This window comes from Plecotus auritus, assembly GCF_963455305.1.
Source record: "Plecotus auritus genome assembly, chromosome: 2".
Taxonomy (NCBI): domain Eukaryota; kingdom Metazoa; phylum Chordata; class Mammalia; order Chiroptera; family Vespertilionidae; genus Plecotus; species Plecotus auritus.
Genome location: NC_137771.1, coordinates 214,790,222 through 214,804,982, shown reverse-complemented (window position 1 = coordinate 214,804,982; position 14,761 = coordinate 214,790,222). Strand labels below are relative to the sequence as shown.

General features: G+C 32.4%; 1 protein-coding gene across 1 annotated transcript in view; it reads right to left on the bottom strand.

Moving 5' to 3' along the window:
- Positions 1-5,058: 5,058 nt before the first annotated feature.
- NCAM2 (neural cell adhesion molecule 2) overlaps positions 5,059-14,761 on the bottom strand; it is a 417,403-nt gene continuing 407,700 nt past the window's right edge. The window contains exons 16-18 of the mRNA XM_080656219.1: positions 12,462-12,666; positions 10,352-10,471; positions 5,059-7,127 (exon numbers count right to left, since the gene is read on the bottom strand). Coding sequence (XP_080512345.1) covers positions 7,019-7,127; positions 10,352-10,471; positions 12,462-12,666 — 434 coding nt within the window. The 3' untranslated portion in view covers positions 5,059-7,018. The remainder of the gene's footprint in view (positions 7,128-10,351; positions 10,472-12,461; positions 12,667-14,761) is intronic.

The following is a 14,761-nucleotide window of genomic DNA, read 5'->3' as shown; positions in this document are numbered from 1 at the left end:
TTGGAAATCTTGGTGACAGCCTGGGGTGGGTGGTTTTGCATGTGAAAAGGTATGTGAAACATTAGGAAAGGGAAGAACAGAGCTGCTGTATACTAAAACATTGGTCGTGCTCAGTAACTCATGCTTTTGCTTACACCCCCGCTGCAGGCGCATTGGCTATGTGTTTATTCACATGACTGTATTTGACCAGTTGGACATTGCAAGTGAGATGCAAGCAGAACTTCGTTAAAAATGTGCACACTGGGGCTTCCATTGGTAAGGTGCCTCTTCAAAGCCAGTAGCCACATAAATGAGCTCACCTACACCAGATGAAGTACAATAATTGTCAATAGTAAAATATATATATATTGTTGATATTCTAAGCTACTAAATGTTGGTTTGATTTGTTTTTCAGTAAAAGCTGAGAAAGAAGAAAAGGAAATTTAAAAAATGGAAAACAATGCTTTTACTTTTTGAGACCTCACATTTAGCTTACTAATAAGTAATTCAATGGATTATGAAATCATTGGACTTTACTTACTGTCTGTCTTTTAAGTGTGGCTGGTGTGGCTCAATGATTGAGCATCAACCTATGAACTAAGTGATCTCGGGTTTGTTTCTTGGTCAGGGCACACACCTGGGTTGTGGGTTCGATCCCGTATGTATTTACTTTATGGAATCTGTAAGGCTTATATTGAAAGTTGCCCCCCTTGTGAAAATTTGGCATTTACTATTGTTATTATTTGTTTTGTTTTTTCATTTTACGAATAAGTTAAACTTTACACTGCCTAAAAAGAAGTGACACTAACTAGTAAACATCAGGTGAGGAATGATTAGCTTCCCTTCATTTATAACTCATTAAGTTCTACAAGATGATATCTATATATATCTATATCTATATATATAATAGAGAAATATGCTAATTAACCAGGACACCATAAGGGGTAGCCCGGACAGGAGGAGGGCGAATATGCAGTGTCAGGGGCCTCCGCGTGCAAACAGAACCCTCCGCAGTTGCTTCAAGGGCGGAGAGAGAGGCAGGGCCAGACTGGCAGAGGCCATGGCTGCTGCAGGGCCTTGAGAGTGAGGCAGGGCTGGGCCAGCGACTCGAGGGTGGGCAGTGCTGCGCGATTTCAAATCGTGCGCTGGAATCCTAGTTCTATATAATAAGGAGAAATAAAACGTCATCATGTACCAGATGCTAATCTAAAGTTGCCACTCACAGTGTGTGTTCAACCCAGTGGATCTCAAACTTCTGTGTGCCCTAGAGTTACCAAAAAGGCTTGTTAAAACACAGACTCCTGGGCCCCTTCCCGGATTCTTTTGATATAGGTCTGTGCTGTGGTCCAGAAATGTACATTTTTAACAAGTTCTCTGGAAGTGTCTGAACTGCTGCTCTGGGACCACATTTTGAGAACTACTGCTCTTACCAACTGTTTACTCATTAAACTCTCACTTGAGCACAGTGTAGAAGCCAAAGGGTGGTGACTGTTGGTGAGGTAGGATGACAGAAAGCGTTCTCTTCTTTTGAATATATAGAGATATGTCTGGAAATGTTGAAAAGTATTTGTCAAGTCATAAGCTCACTCATCACAAAGATATTATTCAAAATAAACATAAAATGCAACACTTTATTAAAGTAAAATTATATTTACTATTAATATACAAATGGTGAAGTGACAATTTTGATATACTTACTGTAAGCCATACTTTCAATGTCTCTCATAAATACAAAACTTCAACATTTGCATTATAATTTTTACAGTTTAGACATATATATACAGCATTTCATAGGGACATATTATACTGAAACAATAAGAAAACTTTGTGGTAGCTAACTAACTTAAGAATATAGAATTTGAATGGAATATATAAGTTAAAGAAAATAACACTATGTTTTAATGCATACTGAATACAGCATAGAATTCACATACCATAAAAAAAGTTGTTTGAAACTTTTATTTCTAAGAAGTTCACGTATTCCTAACAGAGTTTAGAGGCAAATGCAAAACCATGAACATTCCTTTAAGAATTGAAACAAATACGTTTGTTCTCAACAGTATCATTTATTTTATATAATGCATGTTGTTTGCTAAAAAAAAAAAAAAAAAAAAAAATCCTATTTGCAAAATGGAATCATAGGTTCTAATGTTAACTTTCTCCTTTGGATTTCATTTCGTTTTCTCCTTTGCATCAGGAGAGTCGCTTTAATTGTTAACTAAGCAGTGTTCCTAGTCCCTGCTCAAGCTCTTCTCACACCAAGTCCTGACCTCTTCATAAGGTAGAAGTTCAGTCTGCCCCTCTGTACTCTCTGGGGTTCTTTGTTCTTCTATTTTTCTATGCCTGGTTGTGATTTAAAATGCTCCAACAGTCAGTGTTTTGCTAATTCTTTTCTAAGGAAAGCTAAAACCAGATGCCAAAAGATACTTCATTTCAGAAAAAAAGAAATTGGGAATATTAAATGTATATGGGAAGTTTTTATGTTAATACTTATGAACATCATGTGTCCTAAATCCTAAAAATTATTTATTAAAATTCAAAAGATGTTTTTGAATGTTTTTAAGCCATTGATAAAATTGTATAGAGAATAATAAACTATTTTTCTAAGAACATTAAAGGTTATCAAATAAATATTAACTATTATATAGAATATAAAAGGGGGGAATAATTAATCAATTAGTATTCCTGTATAATGCTGTAAAGTAGCTGCACCTACATGGGTAAATGCAATTTTTTTAAAAAAAGAAGAGAAGGGACCTGGAAGGAAGTCATATTTCTTCAGCAACTATTACATATAGGCCCTTTCATAACTTTCTCATTTACACATATATTTATTTCATCTCAGAATATTATTAAGCCCAAGAGTTGAATACTTACTTGAAAAAATTTTTTTAGGATTTAAGTATTTCATTTCTATGACCTTCCACAGCTTAATTTTAGCACATGCTAATATATCCATATGCAATTTCAATGTGAGAGAAATTGTAATAATGCTTCAAAGGGTTAATAGGATACAAATCTTTTATCTCTAAAGATAAATAATGCAAACAATCTCATTAAAAAAAATCTTCCCCTACTCATAAGTATGTTGAATAAGCACTCTGGATATGGTTATAAAAAATATCTTCATAAGGAATTGAAATTGAGCATTTAGATTATTCTCCATGTATGTTATTCTAATATTTTTAAAATTAAGAATGGAGACTATTTTTTACCACTTCAGTTTAGATATTTTCATCAGTGATTATCTTATCAACAATAATGATTTGTGCTCCCAAATCAATATAGAACATGAATAATGTTGACCCAAGTGACAGCATAATAATGTACCCTAGCTTTGTTTTACAACTGGTAATACTCAATTTCAACAATATCTAGAATATATTATCACTTAGAACAATGCAGGACAAATGAAATATGCTTTTTGTGCATTGAAATAATTTTTTGTCATAAGTGGAAATAAATTGTACAGATTAGTTTGTTATGTTTAGATTTTGTATTCAAGGTAAAGCAGTTTGAACTGCACTTATTAACTGAATGTAATTAAAATGTTATCATTCATTCAATTGTCACTGATAGGAGCAAACTATGTCAATAAAAATTGCAGTTGTGTTTTATCTTTTAAAAAGCAGACTGTCATGCTAATCTAAAGGCACAAATATATTTTAATTATTTAAACTAAGAAGCATAAAATAAAGGAATGATTATAAAATTATAATTAACTATTGGCACTTAAATAAATAATTTGATTAATAAAATCCTTTTATTTATATAAATGTTTAATTCAAAGACTAAGATTCATGTAAATTTTCCTGGATGAAATAGTCTTTGAAAATGCTTCTATAGGTATTAGTATTAAAAATAAGGGAAAACTTGAACAGCATTAATGTTAGACATTAGTATCAATAGAATGGTAATATGTCGCACGAAAATAACAAATAAATCTTTAGAAATTACAATTCTTAATTAACTTTCTCTGCAAATTATTGTAAAATACATTAACACATTATTTTGTGCCAGTTTTAAAAACAATATATGTGCTAAAATGTTGACATTACTGTTTCCTCTTATGTTGTTGGATATAGATTGTCATTGCCTAATTGCACATAACCTATCTAGAAATACCAATATGTTTTTAGTGATATCTTTGCTTCTTTGTTTAAAGTACCACAGGTCCTGATTATTTAACATAATCAGTCAACTCTTTTGACATTTGATACTAACACTTAAGAGTAGTCTCAAATAGTAAAAATAATATTTATTTAGTTACATGGATATGTTTTAGTCTAGAATAAGAATGAAAAACAGGAAATGTGATTTCAATTTTGTTGATAGTTTACAGTTTACTAAAATCCATCTCTTAGATGGAAACTTTTACAAATAGAGTAACTTGGAGCATTACATAAAAATGTTAAAAAAACAAAAAAACAAAACCAGTTTATCACAGTATTGCCTTGCTCCTGCAGGGCATATATTTCAAAGACAAGAGATAAGGACCACTCAGACCATTGAAACAGTGCACTTGAAACACAGTCTACAATTAGTTCCCAATGACCTCTTAAACTCAGATCCTTACTCCCCGTAATGGCAAGAAATTCAACAGCAAATATATATAAAAGTAACATTTAGATAAGTTGCTTTACAAGGAAAGTCCAAAGAAAAGAGAGAAACAGAACTTTTAAACTGATGAAAAAAAAGCCCACAACAATATTTGTTCTTTATTATGATTTCTCTGCTCTTGAAGTATAGCACGGATATAACAGTAGCAAACATGCTAAGGTACTTTCTAAGTTTTCCTAATTCTTTCACCATCATTAGCTTAAAATCGGGTAGCCCTATCCAGGAAGAATTAGCATCCACGGCTATTGCTTCCTTGACATTTTACTAAGCCCATTTACCTTGCACTAGTATGTTGACTGGTTTTAGCACATCGATACAAAAGGGCGAACAAACAGTAAAATAAAGCAAAAGGATGATAAGAGGAAGCATAATTTAAACAGCAACAAATCCAGCAAAAAAGACCAGTTGGATTATTCCTACTAAAATTCTTAGGTAGGCACGAAGTCTTTTCTTTTTCTTCAGAATATGCCAGAAAGGACAGCAAGGAGAGATTCCTGCATCGTAACCTGTACCTTAGGGCGGTGACACTGGCCATTTACTGCCTGAACGTGCAGATGGGCAGATCCTGTCTTACTGATAAGCAACGTTTTGGAAAACTGGTTGCTGTCTCTCCCTGGCTGATAGTTTCCAGCACTTTGTATATAAAAGTGTCCATAAGTGGCATTAACATTACATTTAATGTTCATCAGGTTATTTCAATAGAGGAACCCTAAAGCAGGTTGCTGTGCAGTGTTAGAACTTTCCTCCAATGTCTTGTCAACAATAAAGGATGGCATGCGTCCCTCAGCCAGTCAATATTTGAGCCATAATCCCCCTGGAATACTAAAGATTATGAATATGATGGGGCCTAAAGAAACCTTTGTCTCTCTAGGGTAAGAAATCATCTAAAACCTGCTTCCAATGGTATGTATATTTATAACCTATAATAAAAGCATAATATGCTAATTAGACTGGACATCCTTCCAGACGACCTTTTGAACGAGGGAAGCCCAGGTCCCGGGTGCCAGAGGGAAGGAAGGCCTACTCTTGCACAGATTTCGTGCATCGGGCCTCTAGTTATAAATACTTTTTTTTCTCTTACCTTGCATATAACTGAAATTTATGTTTCAGTCTCTCACCTCTGGGAGCTTGCATAGCTTGGAAGTTGATAAGTATTTTATTCAGATATAGGCCTGACTGATAAATATTAGAAAGTTTGTGTTGAATAGTTTAGGGATTTCTCCAACCAAAGTTGTTTATCAAAATCTTAAAATGACTTCTAGCGACAACATCCAGAATAAAAAGATGGTAGTAATTCAATTGTTTAGCATTGACACTTTCACGGCATGTTTAAATGTTAACTTCTAATTCAACCAAACTAAGGATTTTAACTTCCATTAGCCAATTACATTTATGATTGACCTATAACACTTAAAAATGAATTTTAAAACAAAGATTATCTAAAACAATGAGGGGAAGTGTATCTGTAGAAACGGTTTAAAGTATTGAAATGCTAAAGACCTGTTTTCTGTTAAATTTATTTAAAAGTAAAAGATAATCACATATTTATAAATATATCAAGACAACATTGATATTATTCCCATTTCAATTTACTTTATTACTTGAAGCTGAGGGCAGAAGTCAATATTATTTTCACTTGCAATACATTTGTGTGTGTGTGTGTGTGTGTGTGTGTGTGTGTAATCCACTGTGAGTGAATATGGCATATAGAAAGAGATAGAGATTTACGGAATCTTTCTAATCTAATTTTACATACAACTAATATTCATTCAAGTGGGTAACAATTTTGATCTGGCACTTCAGTCTATCAAAAATCAACATAACTGTAACTTAAAAACAGTTTTCCAAAGTCTCTCTCCATTTCTAATATCTGGTAAAGATAGCTGGCCTATCCAAGCCCAGGTTCCCTGAAATTCTCCGAAACAGTGTAACCTGTATTAAGTGTTTTCATCTTCAACTGAAATCCACTTTAATAATCTATTTGCCCAATACAGGATTGAAAACACGCAGGGCTCTCTTTTACAATTAGCTCACAAAGTTTTTTGTTTGTTTTGTTTTAAACTCCTCTTTGTTGGAGAGGCTGTGGTATGAGATATAGTTCTGAAGAAGTAGAGCACTTTAGCCATCTAATAAATTGCAGTTCTTCAATCATAGAGTCAAATGATACCCAAGAGTTGGTGCCAGTCAGGTCTCTATACAGAATTTCTTAACAAAATAAACGACAATAACAACAACAACAACAACAACAACAAAGGTAGTGGACCATGGGCAGGAGTATTTGATCATATGTATATGTGTACAAGCTATTCCAAGCTAGAAGTTTCCCAAGAAATTAAGGTCAATGGAATAGTTTTGGTCATAGGGTCACTGCAATCCAAATGCTCTGAGTAGCATTGTTCCCGCCTCTGCAAGTTCAGTGTTATGCTTTGCTGTCGTCTTCTTTTGATTGGATGTCATTAGAAACCTTAATTTCTATAGTTTCTGGATTTAGGACTTCTTTCCCATTCTCTTCTTTTAAAGGCAATTTTCTGGAAGAAAATGTAGAAAAAATAAACTTCATGTGTTGAGTCACTTTAAGTAAGATGCCTTAACATGATGTTGCTGTTTTGTAGAAGGAAATACGTTACAATCACTAGAATAAAATAATCAGATTTTGTTAAAGTATTATCAAATTGACAAAATATAATCTAAAAGGGAATAAAGCAATATTGTCCACAGTAAGAATGTGGTGTGATGAACAATGATAAAAGAAATAATATATTTGTAAATGTATATGCACCAAATCATTCATTATAGGGTGACTTAAATTTGATAATGAATTGATAATATTAAAGTATAACTAAGTGTCTTGGAATGTAAAAAAGTCAAAACATTTTCATATGTCCTCTAGATGATTTACTAGGACTTAAAAGTTTTTCTAGTAAGAACAATCAATAGTTGCTGCCATATTCTGTTACATTAATTTCGGAAGCTGGATGAATAGGCAATATTCTTTGCAACTTAATGCAAATAAATGTATTTCAGGGTTTTCTTACTTTTTTATATTTATTGTTTTCTTTACTTGGTCTCTAGTCACTATTATTTTATTTTTATTTGCCTATCATTTATAAACTTTTTGCAGAGTTGTTTCCAATGGTTACTGATGATGCAATAACAAACTTTTTTTTCCAACATTAACGTATTTATCAGTTTTTTCAGTGTTAAAGTTTACACAGAATGATTTAGAACTACTCCATAAAGTACATAATTTTTAACCACTATGCTATACATCTGAAACTAATACAAAATAATATTGAATGTAAGCAGTAATTGAAAAATATATATATATATATTTTAAAAACACATCAGGGTAAAAAATAGAGAAAAAATAATTTAGTGTTTCACTTTTAAAGTATTATACCCTGATCACTGACTCTCCATGGGATATATTCTAAAGAGTAAAAGGATTACAAGTACATCATTAATTTCAGTTAGTGTGTGTTATCATTCACAACTTTTATTTATTTTTTAATATATTTTTATTCATTTTGGAGAGGACGAGAGAGGGAGCAAGAGATAGAAACATCAATGATGAGAGAGAATCATTAATGGGCTGCCTCCTCCATGCCCCACACTGGGACCGAGCCTGCAACCCTGACTGGGAATCGAACCATGACTTCTTGGTTCATAGGTCAATGCTCAACCACTGAGCCATGCCAGGCAGGCATGACTTTTATTTCTTAATTTTAAGACAACTTCATGAATCTTATGATGACAATGAATCAAGATTTCTGTGTTTTTTTTTTTGTTTGTTTGTTTTTTACTATTATTAAATTCAGTGGTTTACTATTACATTTTGTGTATATAGCTTTGGGAGTAATTTTTCCTCCCTTGACAAAAATATATTTTCTACATCTAAAGAATTAAGTTACAAATAGAATTCCAATTCACCATTTTGACTTTAAATTCATTGTGACTTTAAATTTATGGGAGAGTGAAAGCTACTATAATAGTTCCTCTGGGATTTATTTGCAATTTATTTTATATTTTAGAATGAATAGATAATCCATTTTATTCTGAAGATAAAAGCTACCATCTGAAAACTAATCAGTCAAAAATAATTTGTAGGCAAAATCTAGTAAGATCTATTTCTGGAAATGAAGTAGCATCTACTTTGTACTTGCAGACCAGGTACATTATAAACAGTGCAAGTCACAGTTCTTTTTTTCTCCCATCCCCAAGTACTGAAAACATTGACAATAAAATATTGTAAAAACAAGGGATCACTTTAGCATCAAGACCTAGAGAAATTTAATGCTGCCATGGGAAGTTAGGATAGGCTTAATATATCTCTAATTCAAAGAACTATGTTATAGAGTTTGTAATTAACCAGAGTTTTCAACTAAGTCTTGAATGGTGTATTTTTGCGTATATAAAGATTTACTACTTATGTTTATGGTAAATTTAAAAAAGATTACTCATAATGATATATATATATTTTTTGTTGAGTATTTTTTCTATGATTGAGTCCCAGAGTAGTTATTAAATCGTCTTTTTGTTTTTGTTTCTGTTTCCTAGATTGTTTTAAATATATGTCTGTCATATGCAAGGGTATTTTCTTAACTCATTTTCATGCCCATCTATATAATATTGTGATAATGAATACACAGGAATTTGTTTTGGGGGAAATATTTTGCTTCATTGAAAAGATTTATAACTTCTGAAGAAGAGACAATCGAACTCACCTTGTGCCCGCTGCTTCTACTAGAATTAACTTCAAAACAGAATGTAAAAGTTCTAAATGCAATAACTAAAAACATCCTGATGCTTCATATGAAAAGTTTAACTAAAGAATAATACATAGTATTAGCTTATTTATATATTACTCATTACAATCCCTTGAGAGGATAGAGGGGATTTCTGAAACAAAATGTTTTCATCAGCTCTGACAATACTCAGAATTTGATTTAGGATGAGAAGCCTAAATCAAGTTTTTCTGCAAGGGAATGTTACATGGTAAAGAAAAAGGAATTTTTGTTTTGTAAAACAATGAAATTTAAGAGTCATTTTGGTGAGCAGTATTTCAAGAATGGTATGATAGTCATGGTTTTGTTGTAAAATGTTACTCTTGCTACATCTTAATACTGCCTTTGGTTTGAATCATTTTAATAGTTATGTACATGAACTTAGACTCATGTTCATAATCATTAAAGGTTCAGTTAAAATACCTGCTATGGGTTTAGTGGATTTATGATGGGTGCAAAAAGAAGTAACATAATCTTGAATAGAGACCATGCACCATTTACTATGTAAATATTAACATGAGAGTTTAACAGTATTTCTTCCTGCTCTTTACAAATATTGTTTTTAAAAGAGTCTTCTGTATATTTCACACTATTTATTGCTATTATAAACTGTCATATTTATATTCAAAGCAATGATTAATTTCCAGACACATATTTATTTCAGTAAAAGTCAATCACATTATCAAAGCATAACTTTTTTAGAGAGTGAGGTTAGTGCAAAAAAATATGTCTTTTTGACATTCTTATATAAAATTATAAGCATATGTTTCAATTGTAGATTTCCCCTGACATTGATACAAATATTTCATATGAAATTTCTGAAGAAATGGATTTTAGACATTCACATGAAGTTTCATAGAAAAACAACAATTTTTCACAAATGATCACATTTGTAAATATTTACTAAAAATAATGTGTTATAAATTTACAAATACTTATAAAATATTTAAGTATTTCAATCTACATACTCAGGTTCTGTTAGTGGTGTGGTTTCATTTGGCTCATTTACTGGGCTTCCATCTTCATGATTAGTAATTCTTTCATCCTCTGTTCTCATCTCCACTATTGGCTCTTTTGATCCATCTTTCCTACAAAAAAGAAGAAGAAGAAGAAGAAGAAGAAGAAGAAGAAGAAGAAGGAGGAGGAGGAGGAGGAGGAGGAGGAGGAGGAGGAGGAGGAGGAGGAGGAGGAGGAGAAGGAGGAGGAGGAGGAGGAGGAGGAAGAAGGAGAAGGAGAAGGAGAAGGAGAAGGAGAAGGAGAAGGAGAAGGAGAAGGAGAAGGAGAAGAAGGAGAAGGAGGGAAAGAAGAAGAAGAAGGAGGAGGAGGAGGAGAGGAGAAAGAAGAGGATCAGGAAGAAGAAGAAGAAAAATCTTACCCACATATTGTAAAAAATGATGCATCATGGGTTATATTTGTATATATCTTATGCAAATATGTATAATTATGTAATATATGATTTCCTCAACATGTAAAAAGGAAACTAAAACGAAGTTTGGTGATACTTATTTAGTTAATAAGACATTGTAAAAGCACAGCATGTTCTTATGAAGAAAACAAAAGATATTGAATGGAGAATTGATCCCACTATATTTACACACATTAATATACAATTCAAATGTGAAATAGAGCCTAATTGCTGTTTGTTCTTTGCTATGTTCTGTGTCTAACAATTAAGCAGGTGGCATTTTGATTGCAAATTGAATCTATTTTATTTGAATTGAAAATGTAAGTTTTCTAATTTAGCATCTCTTGAAGTGAAAAAAATCTAGACAGTGTATCCATGGGAAATGGTTACAAACAAATTACCTAGGAATACTAAGATAGGCATGGAGATAAAAAAGAATATAGCCATGCATAATTAATTTTTCTAGATCCCTACGCCTAGACCATAATGTATGAGACAATATATGCCTAAATGTATGCATAGAAAAACCAACATAAAGGACTCAACAATAAAAAAGAATTAATTACTCTTATAATTTGAGATTTGATACAAATTTATCTAAAGACTACAAAGCAGAAATAAGTATTAAAACCTCTTAATTACTCTTACATGACATTTTCTATAAAATTCATCTCTGCATATTTTCTCAGAATTCATATATTTTCTAAGTAAATGAAATGCCACAGAGAACTCCAAATTATAATATATAGTCATCTTTTGATCAAAATTTGGACTAGTAAATTCAGAACATGTAATAATGCATTGCATAGAGCATACATTTTCTATACAGACAAACTTGAAACTTGTATGCAGTCACTTCTTAAAATTGTAGGCATTGGTACAATTTATGTTAACTCAGTTTAATTAAGTTTTTAATTCAGATTACTGTTGATGTCTGTCTTTTATTCAATATAAACTGAGAAATGGTGGGAAAAAGCATAACCAAATATAATTGTATGATTCTCTATATCTATCATCTATCTATCTATCTATCTATCTATCTATCTATCTATCATCTATCATCTACTTGTTTATCTACTTCTCAATATTTAATTCATGACACCCTGGCAGGGTAGTTCAGTTGGTTAGAGTGACATCCTGATATTTCAAGGTTGCAGTTTCAATACCCATACAGGGCGCAATGAATGCATAAATAAGTGGAACAACATATTGATGTTTCCCACTCTCCCTTTCTCACTCTCAAATCAATCAATCAAACTTGTTTTAAAAATTTAAATTATGACAGTAATTTTTTTTACCATGGATTCCATTTTAAGGTTTATTTTTTTAATATATATTTTTGTATTGATTTCAGAAAGGAAGGGAGAGGGAGAGATAGAAATATCAATAATGAGAATCATTGATTTGCTGCCTCCTGCATGCCCCCTACTGGGGATTGAGCCTGCACCGGGGCAGGTTTATTTTTTAATACAGTAGTCTGTTTACAAAGTCATTTGGCTCTAAGATATTATGTTTAAGGTCTGACAGATTTAAGATGCAGAAAGCAGCCAGAGTGGTGCCCAGTGGTTTATAGTTAAACTCTCCTATGCTGGCAAACAAAGCCCTGAAGAGAGCACTCAAGCTTGACCTCGGCACTCCTTTACTGTGTTGTGGTGCAGATGTCTGTTACTCACAGGTAGGCAGCTTTTCCTTCTTCCAGTTCTTTACTTTTGCCACTGGAGCCACTTTTCTTCCCACACATTCTCCTGGTGATGCACATTAATAACCCACATTGTCGAATAAAGAAGCAGCTGACATCGGTTACCACAAGGATTAGCAAGAGTGCGGCAACTCCCAGGCCAATGACTGCGCCAAGCCCAAGGCCATTAAAAAGTGTGTCTTAAAAAAATAATAATAAAATAATTTCATTAAAGTTCACACTAGAAAAGATTAGAAAGTTACTTCAAAAATAAATTTTATTGGAGAAATAGTCAACTAAAAACAAGAAAGAAGGGATAGCCCAGCCAGATTGGCTCAGTGGTTGAGCATTGACCTATGAACCAAGTGGTCATGGTTCAATTCCTGGTCCGGGCAGATGCCCAGGTTGTGGGCTCAATCCCCAATGTGGGGTGTGCAGGAGGCAGCCAATCAATGATTCTCTCTCATCATTGATATGTCTATCTCTTTCTCCCACTCCCTTCCTCTCTCTCTGAAATCAATAAAAAATACATTTTAAAAAAAGAAAGAAAGAAGGAATAGTCCCTAGAAGATTTCAGTGTCATGGCTCTTGAGAGGTAGTCTCTGGTTTTCAAACAATGTTTTAAGCAACTGACATGGTAGTGATTTGAACTATTTTTTACAAATTTATTTTAGATGAAAAACTCTTAAGTAACTCTTTTCTCCAAAAGCCTTCTTGATTCCCTGTGGGAAAGATAATGAATATTATCATATCTGTAGCTGTACTCTATCAGAACGTCATAGCCATTAATAGATCATCACTTTTTAAAAAGGAAAATGTAGTCAAAACTCCTGTAAAAAGGCATTAAATAAATGTTCTTTATAGAATTATTTAAGTGTTAAGATTTAAATTTGAAAATGATGGCTCCAAGCACTTTGCGTTGAAAGAGAATATTTTTTAAAAAATATATGTGTATGAATATTTTAAAAATCATTATTTTAGAATAAATGTGCACTTGTATTTTTGTAGTTAATATTTTAACAGATCATATTAGACTACAGGCAAACATTAACAGAGTTATGGCACTTATGACCTTTCTGAAGATAGGGCATGATGGGAGCCACTTTTCCTTGGCGTGTATTTGCAAGAAATCTCAGAAGCTAGACTGAGAGTATCTACAAAAAAGGTGATTGGAAATGGGATGGAATATGCTAACTGACAAAGGGATGAGTATAGCAAAAATAAATCTAGTGTTGCATGTCTGTGATTGAATATGAGGGTAGACTACACAACTATAACCATATAGACAGAAAAATAAGCACAATGGGAAGAAACCAGAATAAATTGGTGATATTGTGTTATCTAAAGGGAAAAGAGAGGGTCATATAGAACAATTTTATAGAATTATTCAAAATGATTCTTAATATGATTATGTTCAAATTTGTTTGCATAACATTATAAAATTATAATTTCCTTTTTAATGATAATAAAGAAATTTATAGCCCAGATCATAATGGCATACTTACTAAGTAATTGATGTTGAACACAAGTGAAAGATACAGAAACAGATATAAATCTGAAGTTTGAGAAAAACCACTTCTGAATAATTATATGAAAAACAATATTTTCTAAGTACGTTTTTAAAAATTAGGTCAAACATTTTAATAATGACTCAAAGACATTTGTATCCAAAAGAATCAACATAATTATTCTAAGTTTGAATTTACGCCCTGGGCCAATCTTTAATACATCACTCCTTTTGAATGCTAGTATATTTTTGTGCAGAATGACTAAGTCCCTTATCAACATTCACTTTATTGGTAGTTGTTTTGGCTATACTGCACCCGATTCAGCAACCAAAGCTCAAAAAAGAATAGTTGAAAATACATGTTCAATTGGGCTTTTGCTCCTGTGGATATATAAACTCTATGACCTTCGTGCTTTCAAGTAGTCATTCGTAAGCAATAAATCTTACAGATCAATGATGATATAGCCCATCCATTATATACATCCCCATTTCATTTTTTTTAAAGTATGAAGTCTGGCTTTGTACTTAAATGCACTGGATGTGGTGTCAGAAAATCCTGGTTCCATCACGAAGGCTGAGATGCCTCCTTATTAAAATAGGGACAGTTATAAAAACAACCACCACCACAAACTGGGTCATGGGTTATGAAAAGATTGTCGTGAATAGGCTGTTTAACACTTCTAGCACTTACTGACCATCACTAAGTAAACAATTAACAAATATTTAAAGTTATTTTTATTATTTTAGTATTATAAAATTCTAGAAAATGCCGTTTTGGTGAAAAAAAT